The 21,750-nt window shown below is 53.0% G+C and overlaps 2 protein-coding genes across 4 annotated transcripts in view; both read left to right on the plus strand.

Moving 5' to 3' along the window:
• The first annotated feature begins 2,568 nt into the window (after nucleotides 1-2,568).
• On the plus strand, nucleotides 2,569-12,814 carry SRF (serum response factor). Its single transcript, XM_059178034.1, has 7 exons — nucleotides 2,569-3,409; nucleotides 5,023-5,289; nucleotides 6,866-7,127; nucleotides 7,680-7,799; nucleotides 9,502-9,693; nucleotides 10,051-10,127; nucleotides 10,353-12,814. Exons 1-7 carry the CDS (start codon nucleotides 2,897-2,899, stop codon nucleotides 10,446-10,448), a joined length of 1,527 nt encoding a protein of 508 aa, XP_059034017.1. The 5' UTR covers nucleotides 2,569-2,896; the 3' UTR covers nucleotides 10,449-12,814.
• Nucleotides 12,815-13,415: 601 nt separating this feature from the next.
• The window catches only part of CUL9 (cullin 9), a 37,249-nt gene continuing 28,914 nt past the window's right edge, over nucleotides 13,416-21,750 (plus strand). For 2 of the 3 annotated variants that reach the window (XM_059178031.1, XM_059178033.1), the window contains exons 1-8: nucleotides 13,417-13,519; nucleotides 15,147-15,750; nucleotides 16,309-16,463; nucleotides 16,798-17,307; nucleotides 17,797-17,932; nucleotides 18,080-18,273; nucleotides 18,532-18,937; nucleotides 19,354-19,546. In XM_059178031.1, coding sequence (XP_059034014.1) covers nucleotides 15,156-15,750; nucleotides 16,309-16,463; nucleotides 16,798-17,307; nucleotides 17,797-17,932; nucleotides 18,080-18,273; nucleotides 18,532-18,937; nucleotides 19,354-19,546 — 2,189 coding nt within the window. In that variant the 5' untranslated portion in view covers nucleotides 13,417-13,519; nucleotides 15,147-15,155. Of the gene's footprint in view, nucleotides 13,520-15,146; nucleotides 15,751-16,308; nucleotides 16,464-16,797; nucleotides 17,308-17,796; nucleotides 17,933-18,079; nucleotides 18,274-18,531; nucleotides 18,938-19,353; nucleotides 19,547-21,750 lie in introns of all 3 variants that reach the window. The other variant, XR_009354709.1, reaches the window with a different exon arrangement.

Consider the following 21,750-nt stretch of genomic DNA (forward strand, 5'->3'; position numbering starts at 1 on the left):
ATATCGACAGTTTTGGCTCCTGAGCCTACAGTAATCCAGTCCCAGGTGGCTGTGGTGCCCCGCCCACCCCTCCCCCCACCCCATGGTGACAAAGGATTGTGAAAATGAAGCCATCCCAGCCCAAAGAGCTGGGGCATTAACGCTTGTGGGCAGTGGCCCAGGGATTGGGTGAAATGGGAGAGATCAACTATTTGAAAGGAAACTTAAGAACTGTGCTCATTCCACCCACCATGCCTGGTGAATGTGGCAGACTGTAGCTGTCCTCTGGGGGTACCAATGCTAAGGCTTGTCAACCTTGCATGGGTCTAAATTAGGGGAGGGTCTCAAAAAATTGTCTTTAGAAGTGAGGAAGGATGGGGTGCCTGGGTGGCTCATTGGTTAAGCCTCTGCCTTCAGCTCAGGTCATGATCTCAGGGTCTTGGGATCAAGTCCCGCATCCGGCTCTCTGTTCAGCAGGGAGCCTGCTTCCCTTTCTCTCTCTGCCTGCCTCTCTGCCTACTTGTGATCCCTCTCTCTCTCTAAAATAAATAAAATCTTTAACCAAAAAAAAAAAAAAAAAATAGAGAAGTGAGGAAGGAATCAGCCCAGGGCTGTGGTTTTAAGACTGCCCTGCTCAGACAGATCACAGTCCGAAGCACCATTAGTGGCCCCTTCTTGGGGCTCTTCTGGAACCTATTTATGTATTTGACCTGTTCTTCCTCTTGAGCTAACACATTCCATATGTTAAACTACCTGTGATGTAAAGTAAATTAGGAAAAGGGGGGGGGTGATCCCCACCTCTTTGAAGCTATTGGGAATTGGGGAAGAGTAGGACTCTTAATTCCCATAGGTAAGGGTTTGATGATACTACTAATACACACATTAGTTCTCACAAATCACTTGAACATACCTTGTTTCAGTATTTCTCAAAGTCCTTGAACATGACTTACAGTAGGAAATGCAATTGACATTGTTATCTGGTTGGCACATTGAACCATATGAAATCGACAATATACTACCCTCTTGACCTATAAAATGGCCATTTTATATGGTTCAATGTAAAAATAATGCAAACAAAAGTTCTAGGCAAAAATATTTGCCCTAGTGTTTTGTAATACTCATTTATTATTTTAAATGCTCATTGCAGTACACTGAAGTCACTTCATTATCATCACCACTAATGGGTCACAACAAACTGCTTTATTTAATCTTCACAAAAACTTTTAAGGCAGGAATCATCATTCCCCCATCCCCTTAAAGGCAACCAGATGTTTATCCCAGCGATGAGGTTTTTATCCCAGGAGCTTCTGTTAACTATCCACTGACCACTTACTCTATGCTTTAGCCTTTATCTCATTTAATCTGTATTAAGATCCCAACATGGGATGGGTACCAACAATGAAGAATATGATGGAATCTGGAGAAGCTCAATACTTGTTTCCAGCCACAGGGATACAAAGAGGCTGATTCCAGATTTGAAAATTTTCTGTAACAGCAAAGCCCAACCTATTTTCATGGCTTTGGAGCTGAGACCCCGACCCACACCTTGAACATGGGCTTTGTCCTGCTCCTGTTCTAACTACCCCCGCCCCCACCATGGGTTATCCACAGAAGGGTGTGTGTGTGTGTGTGTGTGTGTGTGTGTGTACGCGCTGCGCTGGCTGGCTGGCTAGCTTAGTTGCTGAAACTTTCTGCCTGGCTCTGCTTTTTCCCAGGCTTTTGCACAGGCGATGGGGTGGGCTTTATCCTCAGGACCATCCCCTCCCCCAGCCCAGACCGCAGCTGGAAGTTTTCACTGATCTTTATCTCGTCTCCCTGCCCCCTTCGGGGACCAGGAAGCCGACTGTCTCCCTCGGTCTTTTCCAGATGTCCGTCTGCCAAAGATCCCTCTAGTATAGAGGATGATGAATGAGGACCGGGGAGCCGGCCTGGTGGGAAAGTGTCGTCGCCTTGAAAAGAGAGGGAAAGGGAAAGGAAGTCGGGGGGGAGGGGAAGGGTTGGAGTCGAGCGGCGGGGAAGCGAGTCTGGACACCGGGGACCCAAGTCTCCTCTGCGCAGCCCGTAAATTTACCTCCCTCAGCAAGGCTTGGGGGAAGTGGTCCAATCCCTGCATTCCCTTGGAATTTGGGCTGTATTCTATCATTTACCGCAACCCGCCCAATCCGCTCAGGGACTACCCTAATGTTTGCTTCCAGCCCTCGCAGGGCCGGATTCCCAGTGCTGCTCCCATCCCGCCGCGGGACTGCGCTCGGGTCCCCTCCCAGGCTTCCTCTCCTCAGGTCCCTCCCAATTCTACCATTCTCTGGTCTGGGGGGCGGAGTCGTACCGCCTCTCCTGTTCCTTTAAGAGGCTTCGGCTCCTCCCCTTTCGGAGTCGCCGTCTGACGCGGGATGACAGCAGCGAGTTCGGTATGTCTATGCAAATAAGAGCTCCCTGTGGGCCAATGGAAAGCGGAGGTGCCGGAACCGCGGACCAATGCGGAGGGGGCGCAGGGGCTCACCATATAAGGAACGGCCTCGCCATAAAAGGAAACATTGTATCTCTTTATATGGGGGGAAGGGTCGGGGGATCCCTCCGCCGCTAGCGCGTGGTCCCGGCCCCCTCCACCCGCCGTCTCGGCCGCGGCCAGCAGCCCCTGCCCCCCGGGGGACGCTGACGGCCGCCGGGCGCGCCGCCCTAGCATACGGACAGGGGGCGCTCCGCGCGGCCTGGGGCAACCCGGGCCACAGGGGCAAGAAAGTGAGGGCCCAGGTCGGCCCGGGCGTGCAGGGGCCCCGGGTTCGCAGCGGCGACGGCGGCAGCTATAGCGGCTCTAGCAGCAGCGGGAGTGCCGGGTTGAGCCGGGAAGCCGATGGCGGCGGCGGCGGCAGCTCCGATTCCTCGCTGACTGCCCGTTCGCCCTCCTGCATTGAGCGCCATGTTACCGAGCCAAGCTGGGGCCGCCGCGGCGCTGGGCCGGGGCTCGGCCCTGGGAGGCAGCCTGAACCGGACCCCGACGGGGCGGCCGGGAGGTGGCGGCGGCGGCGGGACTCGCGGGGCTAACGGGGGCCGGGTTCCCGGGAACGGCGCGGGGCTCGGGCCGGGCCGCCTCGAGCGGGAGGCTGCAGCGGCAGCGACAACCACCCCGGCGCCCACCGCGGGGGCCCTAGTCTACAGCGGCAGCGAGGGCGACTCGGAGTCGGGCGAGGAGGAGGAGCTGGGCGCGGAGCGGCGCGGCCTCAAGCGGAGCCTGAGCGAGATGGAGCTCGTCGGTGGGCCCGAGGCGGCGGCGGCGGCCACGGGAGGCTATGGGCCGGTGAGTGGCGCGGTGAGCGGGGCCAAGCCGGGTAAGAAGACTCGGGGCCGCGTGAAGATCAAGATGGAGTTCATCGACAACAAACTGCGGCGCTACACGACCTTCAGCAAGAGGAAGACAGGCATCATGAAAAAGGTACCGGGCCCGGAGGCTGGCCGGCCACGGGGGACCGGGAGGGTGGGGACACGCAAGGGGAGCCTGAGAGGAAGGCAGAGCCGAGGCGGAGGTGAGAGGCGGCGAGTCCGCAGGAGGTGTGTGGGAGGGATGGCTGTTACCCCGGGAGGGCGAAAGGGGAGGGGCCGCCGGGGAAATGTGGGGAGAGGGGAGATGCCGGGAACGTCCAGAGAAGACGGGAAAGGCGCCGAGGTGGGAGTGACGGGCGCGGGAGAGGAACAGGGCCCTTGTGAAGGGGTGAAGAGTGGTAATGGGAGGCTGCCCGGGAGGTGGTTAATGAGACGCGGGGGTCACTAGATCCAGTGCCTTCAGGTGTTCAGGGAGGGTGCCGGAAAAGCAGGGAGCGGAGGGGGAAGGTATGGAGTTCAAGAGGCTAGAGCTCTGTAAAAACAATGAGCCAGCATGTGTGGGAGGAAGGTGGGCACCACAAGAGTAGTGCTGGCTGGAAGGACAAACAGGGCTGATGACCCAATGGGGCTCAAGAGCCCTAGGTGAGGGAGCAGGGCAGCACAACTGATGCTGCCTTGAGCAGCAGGGACTGAGTCCCACGATGGCCTTGTGTCTTCTCTTGCATCCAATGGACACCGGTGCACTCCCTGCAGGACAACCTTCAGGACCATCTGCCTTTGGGACAAGTGGGATTTCCAGCCCTAGAGAGAATCTGTGCATGGAGTTTGGGGGAAGGCAGGGAGGTTTGCAGAGGTACCTAGAAATTTTTCCTCTTCTAGCCAGCTATCCAGTGAAAAGGGGTGAGGAAACAGTGTCTTGAGGTGTAGGAGATAAGGGAAAGGATGGAAGCAGATGAACTGGGAAACAAGAAGCTAGAACACTGGGGACATGGGCTGGTGTTTATTTCTGTCCCATATAAAAACCAGAGCTGCTTCCAAGGTGGGTTGTGGAACTTTTTTGGGAGTAAGGAGGCCATCTCTGAGGCCATTCTTGAAAGTCCCCTCCCTGAGCTCGTGGCAGGGTAGTAGCTGCTAATCTAGCCCTATCTCCCATCACTCCAAACCCTGTTGCATCAAGACAAAGAAAGAAAAAAGCTGGTAGCACAGTATTCTAGGGCATAAGGTTAGGACCTGTGCAGTTTCTGGGAAGAAACATGGGACAGTTTAGAACTTATGTGACCACCCCCATCCCTAATGTCTTCTGGGACTTCTAGTGAGATAGCAGCTTTATTCTGTTTCCTATGACAGCGAAGAGTCGGTGGGGTGGGTGGGAGCCCTTTCTCTGAGGCTCCTGGCACCAAGCTGTATTCAGGATCCGCTACCTGGGGCCCTCTGTGTCCCCTGAGGTTATACATTCTGTCACTAGGGGGCTGTGACTGCTTGCTTGGGCTATCTGCAGGTCAGTGGCTGCTTCTCAAAGGAGGAGCATGGGTAGTTTTTCTGCTCTCCAGCTCTCTTTCAGATATTTTGATAGGACCCTCCCCCAGCCCCAGTCACTGGAGAGGAAGGTCACTGGGGGTGGGGTGGGATGGGGCAGGGGCTTGAGATCACTGTGTATTCCCTACTTCCCAAGGAAGGTAGAGAGAAAAAGTTTGGCTGACTTACCCATCTTCCCCACCCCCCCAGGCCTATGAGCTGTCCACGCTGACAGGGACACAGGTGCTGTTGCTGGTGGCCAGTGAAACAGGCCATGTGTATACCTTTGCCACCCGCAAACTGCAGCCCATGATCACCAGTGAGACTGGCAAGGCACTGATTCAGACCTGCCTCAACTCGCCAGACTCTCCACCCCGCTCAGACCCCACCACAGACCAGAGAATGAGTGCCACGGGCTTTGAAGAAACAGACCTCACCTACCAGGTGTCGGAGTCCGACAGCAGTGGGGAGACGAAGGTGTGTTTGGGTCGCCTATCTAAGGGAAAAGAAAAGGAGGGACTTCACCGGCAGAGAGGGGTAGGGGTGGGTGCCTCTCTCTCTCCCTCACTCAGGATAGGCGCCCACTGACGTGGAACGGAGCTGGGTTAGTACCCCTCATCCTAGGGGACAGGTGTCCATCCTCGCCATCCTGACAGGAGGCCGGCCCCCTAGATAAGCGGGCGGCCTCCGTGCCCTTATAAGGCCGGCTCCGGCTCCAGGCCGGCCTCCCGCCTGCAGCCCGCCCGCCTGGCAGGGCCCTCACATTCCTCCCGCCAGCTGTCTCCCTGCTGGGGGCGGGGGCGTAGCTTAGCCCTGCCCTCGCGGCAAGCTGGGTTGCCAGGGAGTAGGAAGGAAGCACCCGTGGGCTCCAGGGTCCTGGGAACCCAGCACTGTCGGCAGGCGGGCTGGTTGACTGGGCTGGAGACTACCTAACTAGCCAGCCGCCTACCTCTTCAGGATGTCCGGGCCTGGACACGTTTAGGGAGTATATTCGCGGCTGCTAGGGATGCCGGCCCTAGTTACGCCTCCCCCTTCCTTTTCCTGGTAAGGAGAGGGGGCAGGGCTTCCTCCCTTGCCTCTCTCGGGAGCTCCTCCTTCCGGGTGGCCCTTCACTAACTGGCCAATCAGAAGAAGCGGCACTGTTTGCCTTAGCAACGCCTTCACCAATCGGGGGCTTTGAGCTCGGCTGCCTAGCAAACATCCCGCGTTGACCCACCCCCAGGATTTGAACCCCCTCAGTTCTCTGGGCTTGGTTCTCAGATCGTGGCTTTCTCCTTCCCCTTCTAAGAACAAAGGCTCGTGGAGGGGAGAGTCAGTGCTCCAGATTCCCCCCTCTTACAGGCGTGTCATCTGTAGTTACAAACTCTTGAAGCAGTAGGGCTCATTTATTCCCAGGGAATTTTGCTGGAGAAATAAATTCCTTTGGTAGTCTAAATCTTAAGTATTTGGCATGAATGCTTAATTGCCAGACACCCAAGATCTCTCTGAAGCCCTAAGTTCCCTGAAAAACTCTTGTCCCTATCTCAGAAGCCTGGCAAATCAGAGCAGGAAGGACATTTTTAAAGAGGACATAGTAGCTCAGCCCTCTCGTGTTTATACACCAGGAGAACTGAGGCTTGGAAAGAAGAAATGATTTTCCCAGGATCACATAGATGGTCATTGCCAGAGCTGGGAATGGACCTCCATGCTTGATTCCGCAGCCAGAGTGATTACCATCGTCCATTGGGGCAGAGGATTCTGGGACTTATGATGATGATATCACCCTCATTATAAGCACAGCAAATACTTATTGCTCCTTTTAGGTGTTAGGAACTTTATCTATGTTCACTTATTAGTCTTCATCACGCCTATGGGCTAAGTGTTCCTTTACGGACAGGAAACTGAAGCTCAGCAGCTCAGTAACTTGCCCAGGGGTCAGACAGCAGGTAAATGGCAGAGCTGGGGTTTGAACCCAAGCACACTGATTCTGGTCTTGGGCTGGCATTCCACACAAAGCTTCTGCAGGGGCAGGGTCTGGCAGAGGCTCACTGCTGTATCTTTACTCTGGGTGTAGGACACACTGAAACAGGCGTTCACGGTCACCAACCTGCCGGGTACCACCTCCACCATCCAAACAGCACCCAGCACCTCTACCACCATGCAAGTCAGCAGCGGCCCCTCCTTCCCCATCACGAACTACCTGGCACCAGTGTCTGCTAGCGTCAGCCCCAGCGCTGTCAGCAGTGCCAACGGGACTGTGCTGAAGAGTACAGGCAGCGGCCCCGTCTCCTCTGGGGGCCTCATGCAGCTGCCTACCAGCTTCACCCTCATGCCTGGTGAGTCACAAGGGGCAAACTGAGCATGCCAAGAGTGGGCTGAGGGCTGGCACAAGGGGGACCTCTTTCCTTGCTCAGAAGGAGGGTGGACAGCCAGAGCTTGAGGGAAGCCTCTTATCTCCCACTGGCAGGCATGCCCTTCCTCCTGGGACCCCTACTCTCCTTGTCGGTAAGTTTCAATCATGCCCTCTGGCCTTGTCTAGCCAGCCCAGCTCTGTGCCTCCACTGCCAGAGGGACAGTAGACATTTTACCACCTCCCTACCTTGAGTGGGGCATGTTCTCGTTCGTTCAGTGCTAGCTCCTCTATCACCCAAGGAGGCAGAAGCAAGCCCTGGGTGGAAGGAGTGGGGAGGGACAAGAGCAGAGTGCAGAAACCCCTGGAGACAAGATTCAGGACATAAAAGGCCTCATTAGCTCCTGGGAAAGATAGTTATGGGAGTCGGGGAGCGGTGTGCCAGACCCTGGGGCCGGGGTGTTCGTGGGTGCTTGGTGCAGATGGTAACTGGGTAGGACAGAGCATGAGTAAGTCAGTAAGTCTCTGTGTCTCCTAGGTGGGGCAGTGGCCCAGCAGGTCCCAGTGCAGGCCATTCAGGTGCACCAGGCCCCGCAGCAAGCGTCTCCCTCTCGCGACAGCAGCACAGACCTCACGCAGACCTCCTCCAGCGGGACAGGTATGGCTCGAAGCTCTCTCCTCCCTGCCCCACCTCCTTCATGAGGTCTAGCCGCAGGGGCCTAGCAGTACCCCTCCTATAACTAAGGTCAGACAGTTTCTTTTCTTTTCTTTTCTTTTTTTTTTTTTTTTTAAGATTTTATTTATTTATTCGACAGAGAGAGATCACAAGTAGGCAGAGAGGCAGGCAGAGAGAGAGGAGGAAGCAGGCTCCCCGTCAAGCAGAGAGCCCGATGCGGGGCTCGATCCCAGGACCCTGGGATCATGACCCGAGTCGAAAGCAGAGGCTTAACCCACTAAGCCGCCCATGTGCCCGGGTCAGACAGTTTCTTAAGATAGGCATGGAGGCTTTTGGCTCAACCATTACCCTAATCCTTATGGGAAGGTCAGGTGAGGATGGCAGGGTTTGGAATCCTGTGTTGCATTAGGGCTGTGGATTTCAGGAAGGAATGAGGGACCATTGGAGCCACTCTTCTCATTCAGATGAGAAGTTGGGGGCCCAGAAAGGAGAAGTTACTTGCCCAAGGACACGTGTTTGCTTAATTACCAGGAAAGATTTATAGAGCAGTTGTCTTCTTGTGGGAGGGCATCCTAAGTTTTGAGTAGCCATAATTCCCCTCAGTGTCTCTAGTCATTTCAGAAATGATGAAATGCTTTCAAACTAAAATTACCTTTTTTTTTTTTTAAAGATTTTATTTATTTATTTGACAGTCAGAGATCACAAGTAGGCAAAGAGGCAGGCAGCGGGGGGGGGGGGGGGGAGTAGGCTCCCCACTGAGCAGAGAGCCTGATGTGGGGCTTGATCCCAGGACCTTGAGATCATGACCTGAGCCGAAGGCAGAGGCTTAACCCACTGAGCCACCCAGGCACCCTAAAATAAAATTACTTTTAAGTTTTTGCCCTTAACAACCTTGTTATATGTGATGTGGTCTATGGACAGACCAGCATCATGTGGGAACTTGATAGAAACGTATACCATTTTTTAAAAAGATTTTATTTATTTATTTGACAGAGATTACAAGTAGGCAGAGAGGCCTGCAGAGAGAGAGGAAGGGAAGCAGGCTCCCCGTTGAGCTGAGAGCCCAATACGGGGCTTGATCCCAGGACCCCGAGATGACCTGAGCCGAAGGCAGAGGCTTAACTCACTGAGCCACCTAGGTGCCCCAGAAACGTAAACTCTTAAGCCTTACCCCAAACCTGTGGAATCAGAATCCGCATTTTAACAAGATCCCAAGTGATCTTATGCACATTAACCTTGGTTGTTTAAAAGATGAGTTTGTTAGCCACACATTTAGGAAGAGGGAGGAAAAATTTAAAAAAAATTGGGGTGATGGAGCCCCCTAACAGGGGAGTGTCTGAAAAAGATAAATAAAAGGGGAATATCTGAGTTTCCCTCGAGTAGATCAGTCATTGCAATCCTTGTTTCTCCCAGGACCTTATGGTCTTGGAATGAAGAATTCAGCAGATAGACAATGGAATGGTATAACATGATGGGATATAATTAAAGGTTGGTGTTCCTATGTTCAAGAAAAAATAAGGCTTTTCTTAGTTGATGACATAGGGGCCAGGGGAACGAGTCTTGTCGAGCTGCTGAGCTGGGTAATGGCATGAGGAGTCCGGAGCCCTGGAACTCCTGGAGGTGGGATGGGGTCTATCAGTAGGGACCAGGGCCAACCTCTCTAACGTGTGTCTGTGTTTGCCAGTGACATTGCCTGCCACCATCATGACGTCGTCTGTGCCCACAACTGTGGGCGGCCACATGATGTACCCTAGTCCCCATGCGGTGATGTATGCACCCACCTCGGGCTTGGCTGATGGCAGCCTCACCGTGCTCAATGCCTTCTCCCAGGCGCCATCCACCATGCAGGTGTCTCACAGCCAGGTCCAGGAGCAAGGTGAGTTGTGCGGTGGGGCTCAGGAAAGGAGGACCGTTTTCTCCCTTACACAGGCACACGCTCGAATGGGCCCCCACATGCCCACCTAGATGGACACACTCACATCCACATACACAGACTAAGCTGCCCACACATACCCCTACACACACACACACATGGATGCTTGCACATGTATCCCGACACCCCTGACTGTCCACTAGGGTACTCCTGCACGCTTGGACACATTTGGACATTCACCCTTGGGTACTTGCGTCTGAGACTTACCGGGTCACTTGTACAATTATCACCATTTCTCCAGTATCTGGAAGTTTCTCTAGAGCAAACAGTTTGAGTGTCTCCTGTGGGTTCCCGATGCAGGTGGTGTTCCCCAGGTGTTCCTCACAGCGCCGTCTGGGACAGTGCAGATCCCTGTTTCTGCAGTTCAGCTTCACCAGGTAGGTGGGGTTGGGGGCACCCTTCACCTCCCCCCAGCCAGCCAGCCAGTCGGCTCTTTATCTTGACCTCGGAGTTCCATTAACCCGTTGGTCAAAGCCAAGACCCCCAGCCAGGAGGTCAGTTTTCCCAGTCAGGCCTGTGGTGGACAGGCAGGCAAGCAGGGGGGAGCTTGGGCTATCTGGTCAGTTCCTGCTCCCTCTTCCTGACACACCCCTTCCCTCCAGATGGCTGTGATAGGGCAGCAGGCTGGGAGCAGCAGCAACCTCACCGAGTTACAGGTGGTGAACCTGGACGCCGCCCACAGCGCCAAGAGTGACTGATCCGCCCTGCCACCCTGGACAGATGGCCCACGGGATGGCACCACTTATTTATTGTTGCCTTTTCACGTTTTCTTTACACACACGTTGACGGGCCGCAGGAGGGAGGCAGGGAGGAGGAGTGGGCAGCCACAGGACTGAGCCCTCTCACTCCAGCCAAAGAAATGGGCCAGCCTGCCCTCCACCCCATCCTCCCTCACCCTCCCCTCCTTCTAGCTCCACCTCCCCTTTTCTGTTGATGGTGGGGCTGTCCTCCCTCCTCAGACTCCCCTCGCCAGCTTGGCTCCATGTTTGCCATGAGTATTAGCTTATTCAATGGGACCGTGCCCCACCTTCCCACACACAGGCCTCTGTGGGACTAGGCACCGTGTTCCCCCTGAGGAAGCAGTTGGGGTCCTCTCCCAGCCTCACTGCTGACCCCATGTCAGCATTGTGTCTGTCACAGGCTGGGTAAGAAGAGCCCTACCCCTGCCCCTCAGGGAGCCACCTGGGGAGATGGGGCTTCTTCCATCACGCCACCGCCCCGTTGTCCCTGCAGCTTCTGAGAGCTGGACCTGTGCACAGAGCAGGTTCCCAGGGCCAGCTGCCCTGCCCTGCCTTGCTGATCCCCTCGGAACTCCAGGGACTCCTGGGTTGGAGGGAACCATCAGAGTTCCCTCTCACCCTGTCTCCCGCCCCCTTCCTCCCAGCTGCTTTACTTAAAGTTGATTTTGAACTTTTTATTTGAGGAGACGAAGTGAAAACAAATCTATAAATATATATTTTTAAAATATTTAAACTTTTTTTTATGGCGTTTTTCTCGTCCCCCTCCCTGCCCAAGCTCCCCTTCCCTGGGGAGCCCTGGGGCTCCCCGGAACTGGCTGGGCCTCTGGGGACAGAGCCACCCCACGAGCTCGGGGCCCACCAGTGTGTAGGGGAGATTCTGGGATTGCCCGGTCCTGGGTTGTTTCCAGGAGAAAACCGGGGGAGGGGCCCTCAGGCCATGCCCCAACGGGGTGGGGAGGGTGACCCACAGCCCTGGGTCTCTTTTTGCCCTTTAAGGCTGTTGCAAGGGAGAGGGAAGAGGGAGACCAAATGTGGGGGTGGGGTGGGAGGGTGTCAGGTAGAGGCAACTGACTTCATTTGTGCCACACGCATGGGCATTGCAGCCTTGTGCTTCCCCAGGCCTGCAGCTGCCTGGGGCCCAAGTTGCAGTGAGCAGGGTGGGGTCTGGGAGGGGGTAAGAGGCAGGAATGGGGGTCAGAAGAAATGGGAGCAGCTCTTGGGCTGAGTATAGGGATAGGGGAGCCAGAAAGGGGCAGCTCTCCCAGGGAGTGAGCAGCTACTGTAACTTTTTTAAATTAAGACAAAAAGCCTTGAAGAAAATGACTTTATTTTTCTAAGTGTAACCTCAGTATTTATGTAATTTGTACAGGGGCCGTGCCCTACCCCTCTCTGCCCCCTTTGGGGTAGACCTTGAGGATGGGCCAGCATAGGGGGAGGGTCTTTTACCCTGTGTCAGAGCCTACCTTCACCCCCTTTATCCAGAAAGGGAGCTTTTTCAGAACAGGGCAGCAGTTGGGGTGGAGTTTTATTAACCCCCGTGACTGCCTTCAGGAGGAACAATCCTGCTTCTGTGATTAGGTGAAGGGGTGGGGGAAGTTTTTGCGCACAGCCTAGTTATCAAGGGGATGATTTGCCGACGCGTTTGAGAACCCCCTGTAACCTCTAACCCCCATTGCTGTCTTGCCCCGGTTTGGGGTGCCAAGATGGAAGTCACCATTCTGGGCTTTCTCCTGGAGATAGCTGGGGCTTATGGGTGGCTTACAAGGCTGGGGCATGGCAAATCAGGGGTCAGAGAGTGGGGGAGCTTGGGACTCAGGTCTGTAACTGCCCAGCCCCCTTTCTCTGCTCTTGTTTCACTCCACGATCACTCACTCACTCCCCACTCCCCCACCCAGAGGAGGAGACTGATGAATTCCTCCTCTCTTTCCCACAAAAGACAGACCCAGTGAGTGAATCAGGCAAAGTGCTTATAATGTGTGTTGTGTGAGCGTGGCCTTGGGAGAACATTTGTGCGTCAGGGATGAGGTGGCATTTATATGTGCAGCAACCCTTGGTGTTTCCCTTCCTTGGTGGCTCTGGAGTGTGTATGTGCGTGCATGAATTGTGCACGCGCGCACATGAGTGTGCTTGCGTGCGTGTGCCTGAGTGTGTGTGTGTGTGTGTGTGTGTGTATGCGCGAATGTGGAGTATGTCAGTGTGGTTTCTACTTCCCCTGGGATGTTGACCCAGGAATAGTGGACATGGTCACAGTCCTATGTACAGAGCTTTCTTTTGTATTAAAAAAAAATACTCTTTCAATAAATGTATCATTTTTGTGCACAGACTGTGGGGGTCTTTGCCTCTGTTTTTCCGCATAGGGAGGGAGGGAAGTATGAACACGAATCAAACCCCAAAGGTTGCTCTGAGAAGCAAGCCTGGCTGCCTGATGAGAACAGCAAAACTAAGGGGTGCTTTGGGCTGTGGAACTCCGTAACTTAATTGAAGGGATATCCCGGGGAGCTGCAGCCTTTGTCTTTCTGCATGGCTTTGTTAGGTTTTTAGGCCAACACAGAGATGAGCGATTTTAATTAATAGGAAAAGTGACTCAACCAATCCGAAGCACTGCAGAAGGGTTTGGGAAACTCATGGCCAAGTGACCTAGGGAAAACTCACAGAACAGCTCCAGGGTTGGGAGTGTAGCTTTCAGGGGGACCGGGAAGGCCAACCCACGGTTTGCGACGGGGGCTTCCAAGGTGATGGAAAGGGCTGCGTACTCCTGCGGCGAGGAGCAACGTGACTGTGAGCGCGGGCTGTGACTGTGAGCGTGAGCCCCGCCTGAAGCGCGCCCCGCGCGCAGCGGCGCGGCCACTACGCATGCTCCACTCGCGCGTCCTTCCGCCACGCTCGGGTGTGGGCTGCTGGGGCCCCCGTAGAAGCCCGGCCGCGCCCGCCCTGGCCGTGTGACCCGGAAGGGAGCAGCTGAGGAGGCGGGGCCAGGACGGCGGGACCGGCCGCTGGTTCCCAGCGAGGGCCAAGCCGGGCGGTGGGAGGTGAGAGGAGAGTCTTGCGGCGACCTGGTCCCTGACGCGTCCCCTTCCCCCTCCCTGACCCGCTCTCCTGGGGCTGATGAGGAGAACCAGGGCTTGCTCTCCGAGATTCGCCCGGTCCTGTCAGCCTCCTCGGACCGCGCCCCTCCTCCTCACCCCGCCCCCCAAAGCCGTTCTGCTGCCCTAGTGGCCTCCCGCACCCCTGATGGTCTGCAAGCTTGGGCCTGACCTTGCTACCTGCGTCTACCTCCTGTCTCATCTCCAGGTCCAGACCTCACCTCCACACCTTAGTTTTCTGCTCCTATTCTGGGCCCATGATAATTTCCCTCTTCTCCCCTCCCTACCCCAAATTTAGGCCTGTCAGTTGTTTTACTTCACCCTGCTCATCATTTTTCTATCGCCACATCTCCGATTACTTTCCCGTCTTTCTCCCCCTCCCCCATACCACCCGGACCCCTGCCCCTATCGAGGTCCACATCCCATGTTTCCCTTCCGTTGCACGCCTTTCTTCTGTCATCTTTTATGCCCCGTATTCCTACTTTTACCACTCCCCAGTTAACCCCATACTGCTACATACCACACGTACCTTTAACTGATCGCCAGCATAGCTGTCTTCCTATTCCCATTTATCATCTTCCGGCTTAATAATTTTTCTGAGGCCTGCCCCTTCCTTCTCCAGCTAAGAATAATATTAGGTTGTGTTTAGGGAGCTCTCACTGTGTGCTAGCAGCTGTTCTAGGTGATCTACCTACATGATCTTACTCAGTTTCTACAACATTACAATACGATCACCATGTTACAGAGGAGGGAACTGAGGTTCAGAGGTGAAGGGACTTGTCCAAAAGTATTCACGGAATAAATGCAAGAGCCAGAATTCAGACTCACACCTGAGTCTCACCTGTGCTATATTGCCTCTCTAATATCTTCACCATCTCCTGACCTCATTTCTTACCCTTCAGCTCCATGATTACCACCTCTGTGTCTATCTACCTTAGACCCCTGCCGGACATACAACTTACGTGCCAGGTGGAACCTGGTCTTTTTTTCCCATAATTTTATTTGGCCTCCTTGGCCCCTCTCCTGCTCACAATACCCTGAAACACTTTCCCCATCCAGCCATCTGGATGTGGGGGCCCACCTCCCACCCTTCTTTTGTCTCTATTCTATCTGCCATGGCCCACTCCTTTATATCCATATTCCAGCTTTATGCTGTCATTTTTACTCCCTGCCCTGCCTCTCCTCTACCCTCACTTTCCTCATTTGCTCTGGCTCCACTGTCTTCCTTGCTGCTGTCCTGCCTGCTCAGCCCTGTTATCTTTCGAAGTCTTGATCTGTATCCCATGGCCACCCTGCTTTTTTGCCCAGACTGTCTTACTTACCTGTCACTCTTTTTGTGACCTTTTTGTTCTTACCCTGTTTCATAACCTCTTCCATTTCTTAAACCCCTTCATTTCATCCTCTTGCTATTTCCAAGTTATGTATTCCATCCCATTCTGGGGTTTTTCTCTTAAGTTCCACCAGGCAGCTTACCAGTCACCCTGTACCCGATCTGTGTCTCAAGGTTCTGTCCCCTCCATGTAGTCTTTTCCCTTGCCCTCATTGCCTTTATCTTTCTCCTTGTGTGTCCCAGGAGGTCAGGATGGTGGGAGAACGGCGCACCGGGGACCTCATGGTGCCCTTGGGGCCCCGGCTGCAGGCCTATCCCGAAGAGCTTATTCGACAGCGGCCTGGGCACGATGGGCATCCTGAATACCTGATCCGATGGAGTGTTCTGAAGTGTGGGGAAGTGGGCAGAGTGGGTGTGGAAGAGGGCAAGACAGAACACATCCTCATGTGGCTGTCAGCCCCCGAAGTCTACGCCAACTGCCCCATGCTGTTAGGTGAGCGGGCACTATCTAAGGGACCTCAGCATGAACCAACTGGGGGTTCAGGAAGCTTTCCCCGAGATCCAGGAGGTCTGGATGACACAGCGATGGGAGAGATGGAGGCTGATGTGCGGGCGCTGGTGCGCAGGGCTGCCAGGCAGCTGGCAGAAGGTGGGACCTCGAGCCTCACAGCCGCTGTGCTTCACACCATCCATGTGCTCAGTGCCTATGCCAGCATCGGGCCCCTCACTGGGGTCTTCAGGGAGACGGGAGCCCTGGACCTGCTCATGCACATGTTATGCAACCCTGAGCCTCAGATCCGTCGGAGTGCGGGCAAGATGCTACAGGCTCTGGCAGCCCACGATGCTGGTAAGAGACAGCCAGGGGAAGAAGGAAAGCACTGGAGAGAATGGGGCCACAAGGAGTAAGAACAGAAAGAAGAGGGATTTTCCAACTCTGGAAGAACACCTAATATTTGGTGAATACCAATTCATTGCCCCCCCCCACCAAAAAAAAAAAAAAGCTTAATAAGCTATTACAGGTATAGAAATAGAATAAAATAATAGTATCCTGTTTATCTGTCCATTCTCAGTGCAGTGGCAGAAAAGAGATTAAGTTTATATTTTTAAATGGTCAGTTGAGATTTATTCATTGATTGTGACATCAGTTTGGTGGATTACAACCAACATGTTTTTTAATGTAAAATAACTAGCAGGTAGCACTTGGTAAGGTAAGTTTTGTGGCATAAAATATACGTTTTGGTCATATGCGTGTATATTTGTATCGGGTTACCATGGAAATTATATGCCTTACCGTGAGCCTCCGTCATAAGTTTGGAAACCTCTAGGGTAGGGGTTAGATAGTCTAGGAAAGGCAGGGGAAAGTCTTGGGGATTGAGGAGAAGATAAGATTGGGTGTGGATTACAGGGAGTCGGGCTCACGTCCTTCTGTCACTGAGCCAGCAAGATGGCATCGAGCAGCACATGGATTTTGACAGCCGCTATACTTTGCTGGAGCTGTTTGCAGAGACCACCTCCTCTGAGGAGCACTGCATGGCCTTTGAGGGCATTCATCTGCCTCAGGTACTCCGGCAGCTGTGGGGGAAATGCCATGTACAAGGCCAAGGGCATCGCTTCTCAAAACGTGGTTCGGGATCATGCATCCGCCCCAGGGCCACTTGGGGAGTTTGTTAAAATGAAGGGTCATGCTTGCTTCCCCACTCAGAATTTCTCAGATTAGAACCCAGGAATCTCTCTTTGAAGACACTCCTTGTGCGTCCTATAAATCACATTTTGAGACCTTCTCAAAGTGTGGGGATAGGCATTCGTATTTCTCTGTAGAGAATGATATTATGGGGAAAGGAGAGGGACTGAACCTGGGAGAAGATGAACCTACACCACAGACTGTGTCCTACAGATCCCAGGAAAGCTGCTCTTCTCCCTGGTAAAACGCTACCTGTGTGTCACCTCCCTGCTGGATCAGCTGAATAACAGCCCAGAGCCCGGGGCTGGCGACCGAGGCTCCCTGTCCTCCAGGGAGTTCGGCCGGGAGAAAAGCCGGGGGCAGCGGGAGCTGGAGTTCAGTATGGCTGTGGGTAACCTCATCTCTGAGCTGGTGCGGAGCATGGGCTGGGCCCGGAACCTCAGCGAACAGAGCACGTTGCTGCCACGGCCCACCCGGTCCATCTTTCAGCCCTGCCTTTCAGGCCCTAGCCTTTTGCTCCCCACCATGGTTGCTGCCCCCAGAAGGCAAGAGCGGATCTTCCGCCAACGCTCTGAATTCTCGAGCCGCTGTGGCTATGGTGAGTACGTGCGAGAGACGCTGCAGGCGGGGATGCGAGTGCGCATGCTGGATGACTATGAGGAGGTCAGCGCTGGGGACGAGGGCGAGTTCCGCCAGAGCAACAATGGCGTGCCCCCTGTGCAGGTGAGCGAGGGTGCATGGGAAACTAGCTGGGAGGATCATAACTGGGGCTTCCAAGCAGGGGTCCCTTGCAGGCCACCCCACCCCCCGAGAAAACTCCTGTGCAGATTGGAATGATTAAAGGGGGTCAGCAATTGAGAAGGGCTTGGGAAAATTTGGAGGGCTGAGAAAATGCGGTGGGCTGTGGGGCCAAGCAGAGACTTACACCCAGGAAGCAGAGCTGGTACCTGGAGACACTCCCTGCTCCTCCACCCAGGGAGTTGGCTGGGAGGGAGTGTCAGAGCATTGGCCATCAGGGTTAGGAGATGAGTGGCAGGGCCCATCCCATAGCGGAAGGGAGCCTTTTGCTCTACCAAGGCTTTTTGAAGCTAGCCAGCTATGCATCTGAGGACCATGTGTCCCCGCTCTGGGCCCAGCCTTGTCCTCCCAAGCCTACACCACCCAGGGCTCAGAAGCCTCTTCTTTGCCTCTTTCTTGCTTCCTCCATACCAGGTCTTCTGGCAGTCAACCGGCCGCACCTACTGGGTACACTGGCACATGCTAGAGATCCTGGGCCCTGAGGAAGCTGCCGAGGACGCTGCTTCAGGAGCTGTGGAGAAGGGGTCAGGGGCTCCTCTGTTGGGCACAAGTGAGCCTTTGAGGGAAGTGGATAGCATGTCTCTTAACAGGGGAGTAGGAATGGGATGTAGCCACTCCTGACCAGGAGCTGTCCCAGAGATTCAGAAATGCCCTCTGTTCCTGCTGAATGATGACACTCCCGTTCCTGTATCCTTAGCACTTCCCTCCTGGGACTGGAAACCTCTGGATGGGCTCTACTCTTTGCCGTACCTCCAGCCTGAGCCTCAGAAGAATGAGCAGTTGGGATACCTGACCCAGGCGGAGTGGTGGGAGTTGCTCTTCTTCATCAGGAAGCTGGACATATGTGAGCAGCAGCCAATTTTCCAGAATCTTCGGGAGAACCTGGATGAGGTATCATAGGCCTGAGATACTTGGGTTTGTAGTGGGTTTGGAGGTGGGATTCTCTAAGGGACTTCTAGTTAAGGGGGTGCTCAGGGGGAGGCTGGAACTAGAGATTAGAGAGTATGAGGGAGGTCTGCTGGAGAAGGAGACAAGTGCTGTGAGGTCTGGTATGCAAGGCATGGTGGGGACCAGCCACCCTCTCTGTTCGTGTCCCCAGGACCTTTGTGTCTGCTTGTTCCTAATGTACGTACCTTCTTCTGTTGACAGACCCTGGGTGACAAGGCCCTGGGTGACCTCTCTGTGCCCGTGGAGATGGCTGAGGGTCTGCTGCAGGTACTCAGCAGTCGGTTTGAGGGCAGCACCCTCAGGGACCTGCTCAGCTCCCAAATCTACACCAAGTATGGGCTGCTGCCCGATGAACTTAGCATCTCGTCTTCATCACGAAGTCACTCCTGCACCTTAGATGCAGAAGAGGAGTCCAAGTCGGAGGCCACCTTCTCCGAGGAGGAGACCGAGTCACCCAAAGCAAAAGCTGAGCCCCCAAGGGCAGATGCAGAACCTGCCAAGGGAAAAACTGAGCCCCCCATGGCACAGAGTGATTCACAGCTGTTCAACCAGCTTCTGGTGATGGAGGGAATGGCTCTGCCCCCTGAGATGAAGGAGGCAGCCAGTGGTGAGTCAGGTGCTGGGAGGGGAGGGCAAAGAAGTTGGAACGAGTCCTGGGTAGTCCCCACAGAAATAGTCCGGGTAGAGCTGTGGACTATGGTTGCTGTTGCATGGGAGAATGCTCTGGAAGCATGCCTTCCATCTTCCTTCCTTTGGCCTTGAGTATATCTAACCAACCAATTGCTGCTCCCCTCAGTATCTATGGAAAAGGAGGCTCCGTTTTCTAGAATATCTTCATCTTCATTGTTTGGCTATTAAATCCCTCATGCAGCATTGGAAAAGCTCTGAATGCAAGCTACAGAAATGAATAATGTATTACAATATCAGTAGGATAACTCAGCTTGACCTTTAAAGACTTCCAACTTGGAGGAGACTCTGTTTGTTTGTTTGTTTAAGTCACTAGCTTTCTCTCACCAATTTCAGAAATGGCTAGAGGCCTGCGAGGTCCTGGTCCGCGCAGCTCCCTGGATCAGCACGTGGCAGCGGTCGTGGCCACCGTGCAGATGTCCAGCTTGGACACAAACCTGCAGCTTTCAGGGCTCTGTGCCCTCTCTCAGGCCGTGGAGGAGGTCACTGAGCGGGACCACCCTCTGGTCCGTCCTGACAGATCCCTGAGGTTAGTTAGAATGTGGGGAGGGAAGGTGTTTTGGGTTAAGCTGCCACTCGGGGAGGATGGTGGTAGGGACAGAAGGAGCTCTAGGGGAATTTGAAAGGCTGAGGGTGAAAGAAGGGTCAGCCCGAGAGCAGCCAGCAGCCGAGCAGAGGATGTGGGATATCCTTGGAGGACTTACTCTGTGCCAGGCTCTGTGCTTAAAGTCTTGTTTGCATTCTCTCATTAAATCCTCCTCTCTGTTGTCCTTCCTGAGGAAGAGTTGATGCTCTGCTTATGCCATTGGTGGGAAAACGGACTTTAGAAAATTAAACTCGCAGAGCCAGAATTCAAACCTAGCTCTTTTGGGCCCTGGTGCTTGGGTTCTTTCCTTCCTTCCTTCCTTCTTTCCTTCCTCTCTTTTTCTCTCTCTCTTCCTTCCTCCCCCCCCCCCCCTTCTTTCTTTTTTCTTCTTTATTTAAGTAATCTCTACACCCAATGTGGGTTTCAAACTCATGACTCCAAGATCAAGAGTCGCACACTTTTCCATCTGAGCCAGACAGGTGCCCCTGAATTCTTTTCCTCTTTTCTTTTTTATGCCTTCCTATTTTCTATTTTCAAATGTTCTTTTGTTTTTAAGCCGCTTCTTACTTATACACAAATGTGTTCTCATTTTAAAAGATCTGAAGAATGTAAAAGAGCATAGAGGGAAAAGACAGAGTCCCTTTCCGTCAGTCTGCTGGGGATTCTTCAGACCTTCCCCAGGTTTACCATCTGGCTGTCTGCTCCGCAGGGAGCCTGCTTCCTCTTCCCTCTCTGCCTGCCTCTCTGCCTACTTGTGATCTCTGTCTGTCAAATAAATGAATAAGATCTTTAAAAAAAAATAAATCTGTGTAATCATGCTACATTTTTCTACAACTTTCCCCCCAACACTCAGTCTATCTGAGAGGGCTCTCCATGCCTGTCCACACAGAGCTGCCTCATTACTCTCACTGCTGCACAGGATTCTGAAATAGGATTATCTCCAAGTTCAAATACAGTGTTCTACTGGATCTGTTTTCCTCACGTCTGCCAGCACTGGATATTATCTTTTTGTTTGCTTGCTTGCTTGCTTATCAGATTGGCAGAATTTTAAATGATTGGTATCTTTATTTTAATTTCTTAGTTTTAGTGAAGTTAGGCATATTTGCATGTATTTATTGTGTTTCTTCTTGTATAAATAATCTGTTCTTTTCCTTTGCCCATTTTCTTACTGGATCTTTGTTTTCTTCTTACTGATTTGTAGGCAATCTGGATATTAATCTGTTATTTATATTTCGTATATCTTGCTTTTTCCCCCCAAATCTTACTAACTCTTTTCTGAATATGAAATAATATATGCCACCTATAAAAAAGTTAGAAAATTATGAAGGTAAAAACCATCTGAAAACCCTTTGCAGAGAGAGTCACTGTTAACATTTCGGTAAACATTCTTATTTACATTTCTGTATCCATTCATATGTATGACTGATGGGTATTAACTTGTTTATAGTAAATCCTGGCTACAGAAGGGGATTTATATAGGAAGTCCATTTGATTCATGTTGTTGTCATTATAAAGCTCTTGAGAAAAGACAAATAAAGACAGAACTTTCCCAGGCCACCTCCTCAAGATGCATCTCTCTCACTGTGGAGAAAGATAATTCCAGTTTTTTCCTTCTTGCGATGCGCAGTGTAATCTAGGGACTCTGGAGTGCCGCTTTTCCCCCTAAGATCAGCATTTCCGAAGGACTGTCTCTCCCTCACATTGCTTCTCTCTTCACTTTGCAGACAGTTTTAGGATTTTAGGGCAGAATATTTTTAAACTTTTGAATGGCTTCTAGGTTTTAAATGGGTCTGTCCTACTCCAGGATTATAAAAAATATTTCCCTTTATTTTCTAAATATTTTAAAATCTTTTTGCAGTATCCTTGTGCTGACAGAGTGAGGCAGAGTCCCTGCTGTAACTGTTTTGGGTGTCCCCACCTTATGGGTTGCGTGGCTCTTGCAGTTCTCACTGGCTGGGATGCCTTCTTTATCTAGAGACCTGTATCTACCCTGCATCGTTTCTTAGAGTTTTAATTTTCACGAGTTCATATTTTGACAACTAGCCCACAGGTCTGCTGCTCTTTCTAAACATTTCTCGACTGTTCTTATTTCCTATGGTATTGTGATTAGAATTCCATTGAGTTTATGGATTTATGTGAATAGGTGA

This window comes from Mustela lutreola, chromosome 6 (assembly GCF_030435805.1).
Source record: "Mustela lutreola isolate mMusLut2 chromosome 6, mMusLut2.pri, whole genome shotgun sequence".
In the NCBI taxonomy this organism is placed as follows: Eukaryota; Metazoa; Chordata; class Mammalia; order Carnivora; family Mustelidae; genus Mustela; species Mustela lutreola.

What these genes read in the sequence shown, in the direction of transcription:
- SRF (XM_059178034.1), top strand. Translation starts at nt 2,897, where the DNA reads ATGTTACCGAGCCAAGCTGGGGCCGCCGCGGCGCTGGGCCGGGGCTCG. An exon ending in GACCTCCTCCAGCGGGACAG is followed by an intron (nt 7,800 to 9,501) that starts GTATGGCTCGAA and finishes TGTGTTTGCCAG; the next exon opens with TGACATTGCCTGCCACCATC. An exon ending in CTGCAGTTCAGCTTCACCAG is followed by an intron (nt 10,128 to 10,352) that starts GTAGGTGGGGTT and finishes CCTTCCCTCCAG; the next exon opens with ATGGCTGTGATAGGGCAGCA.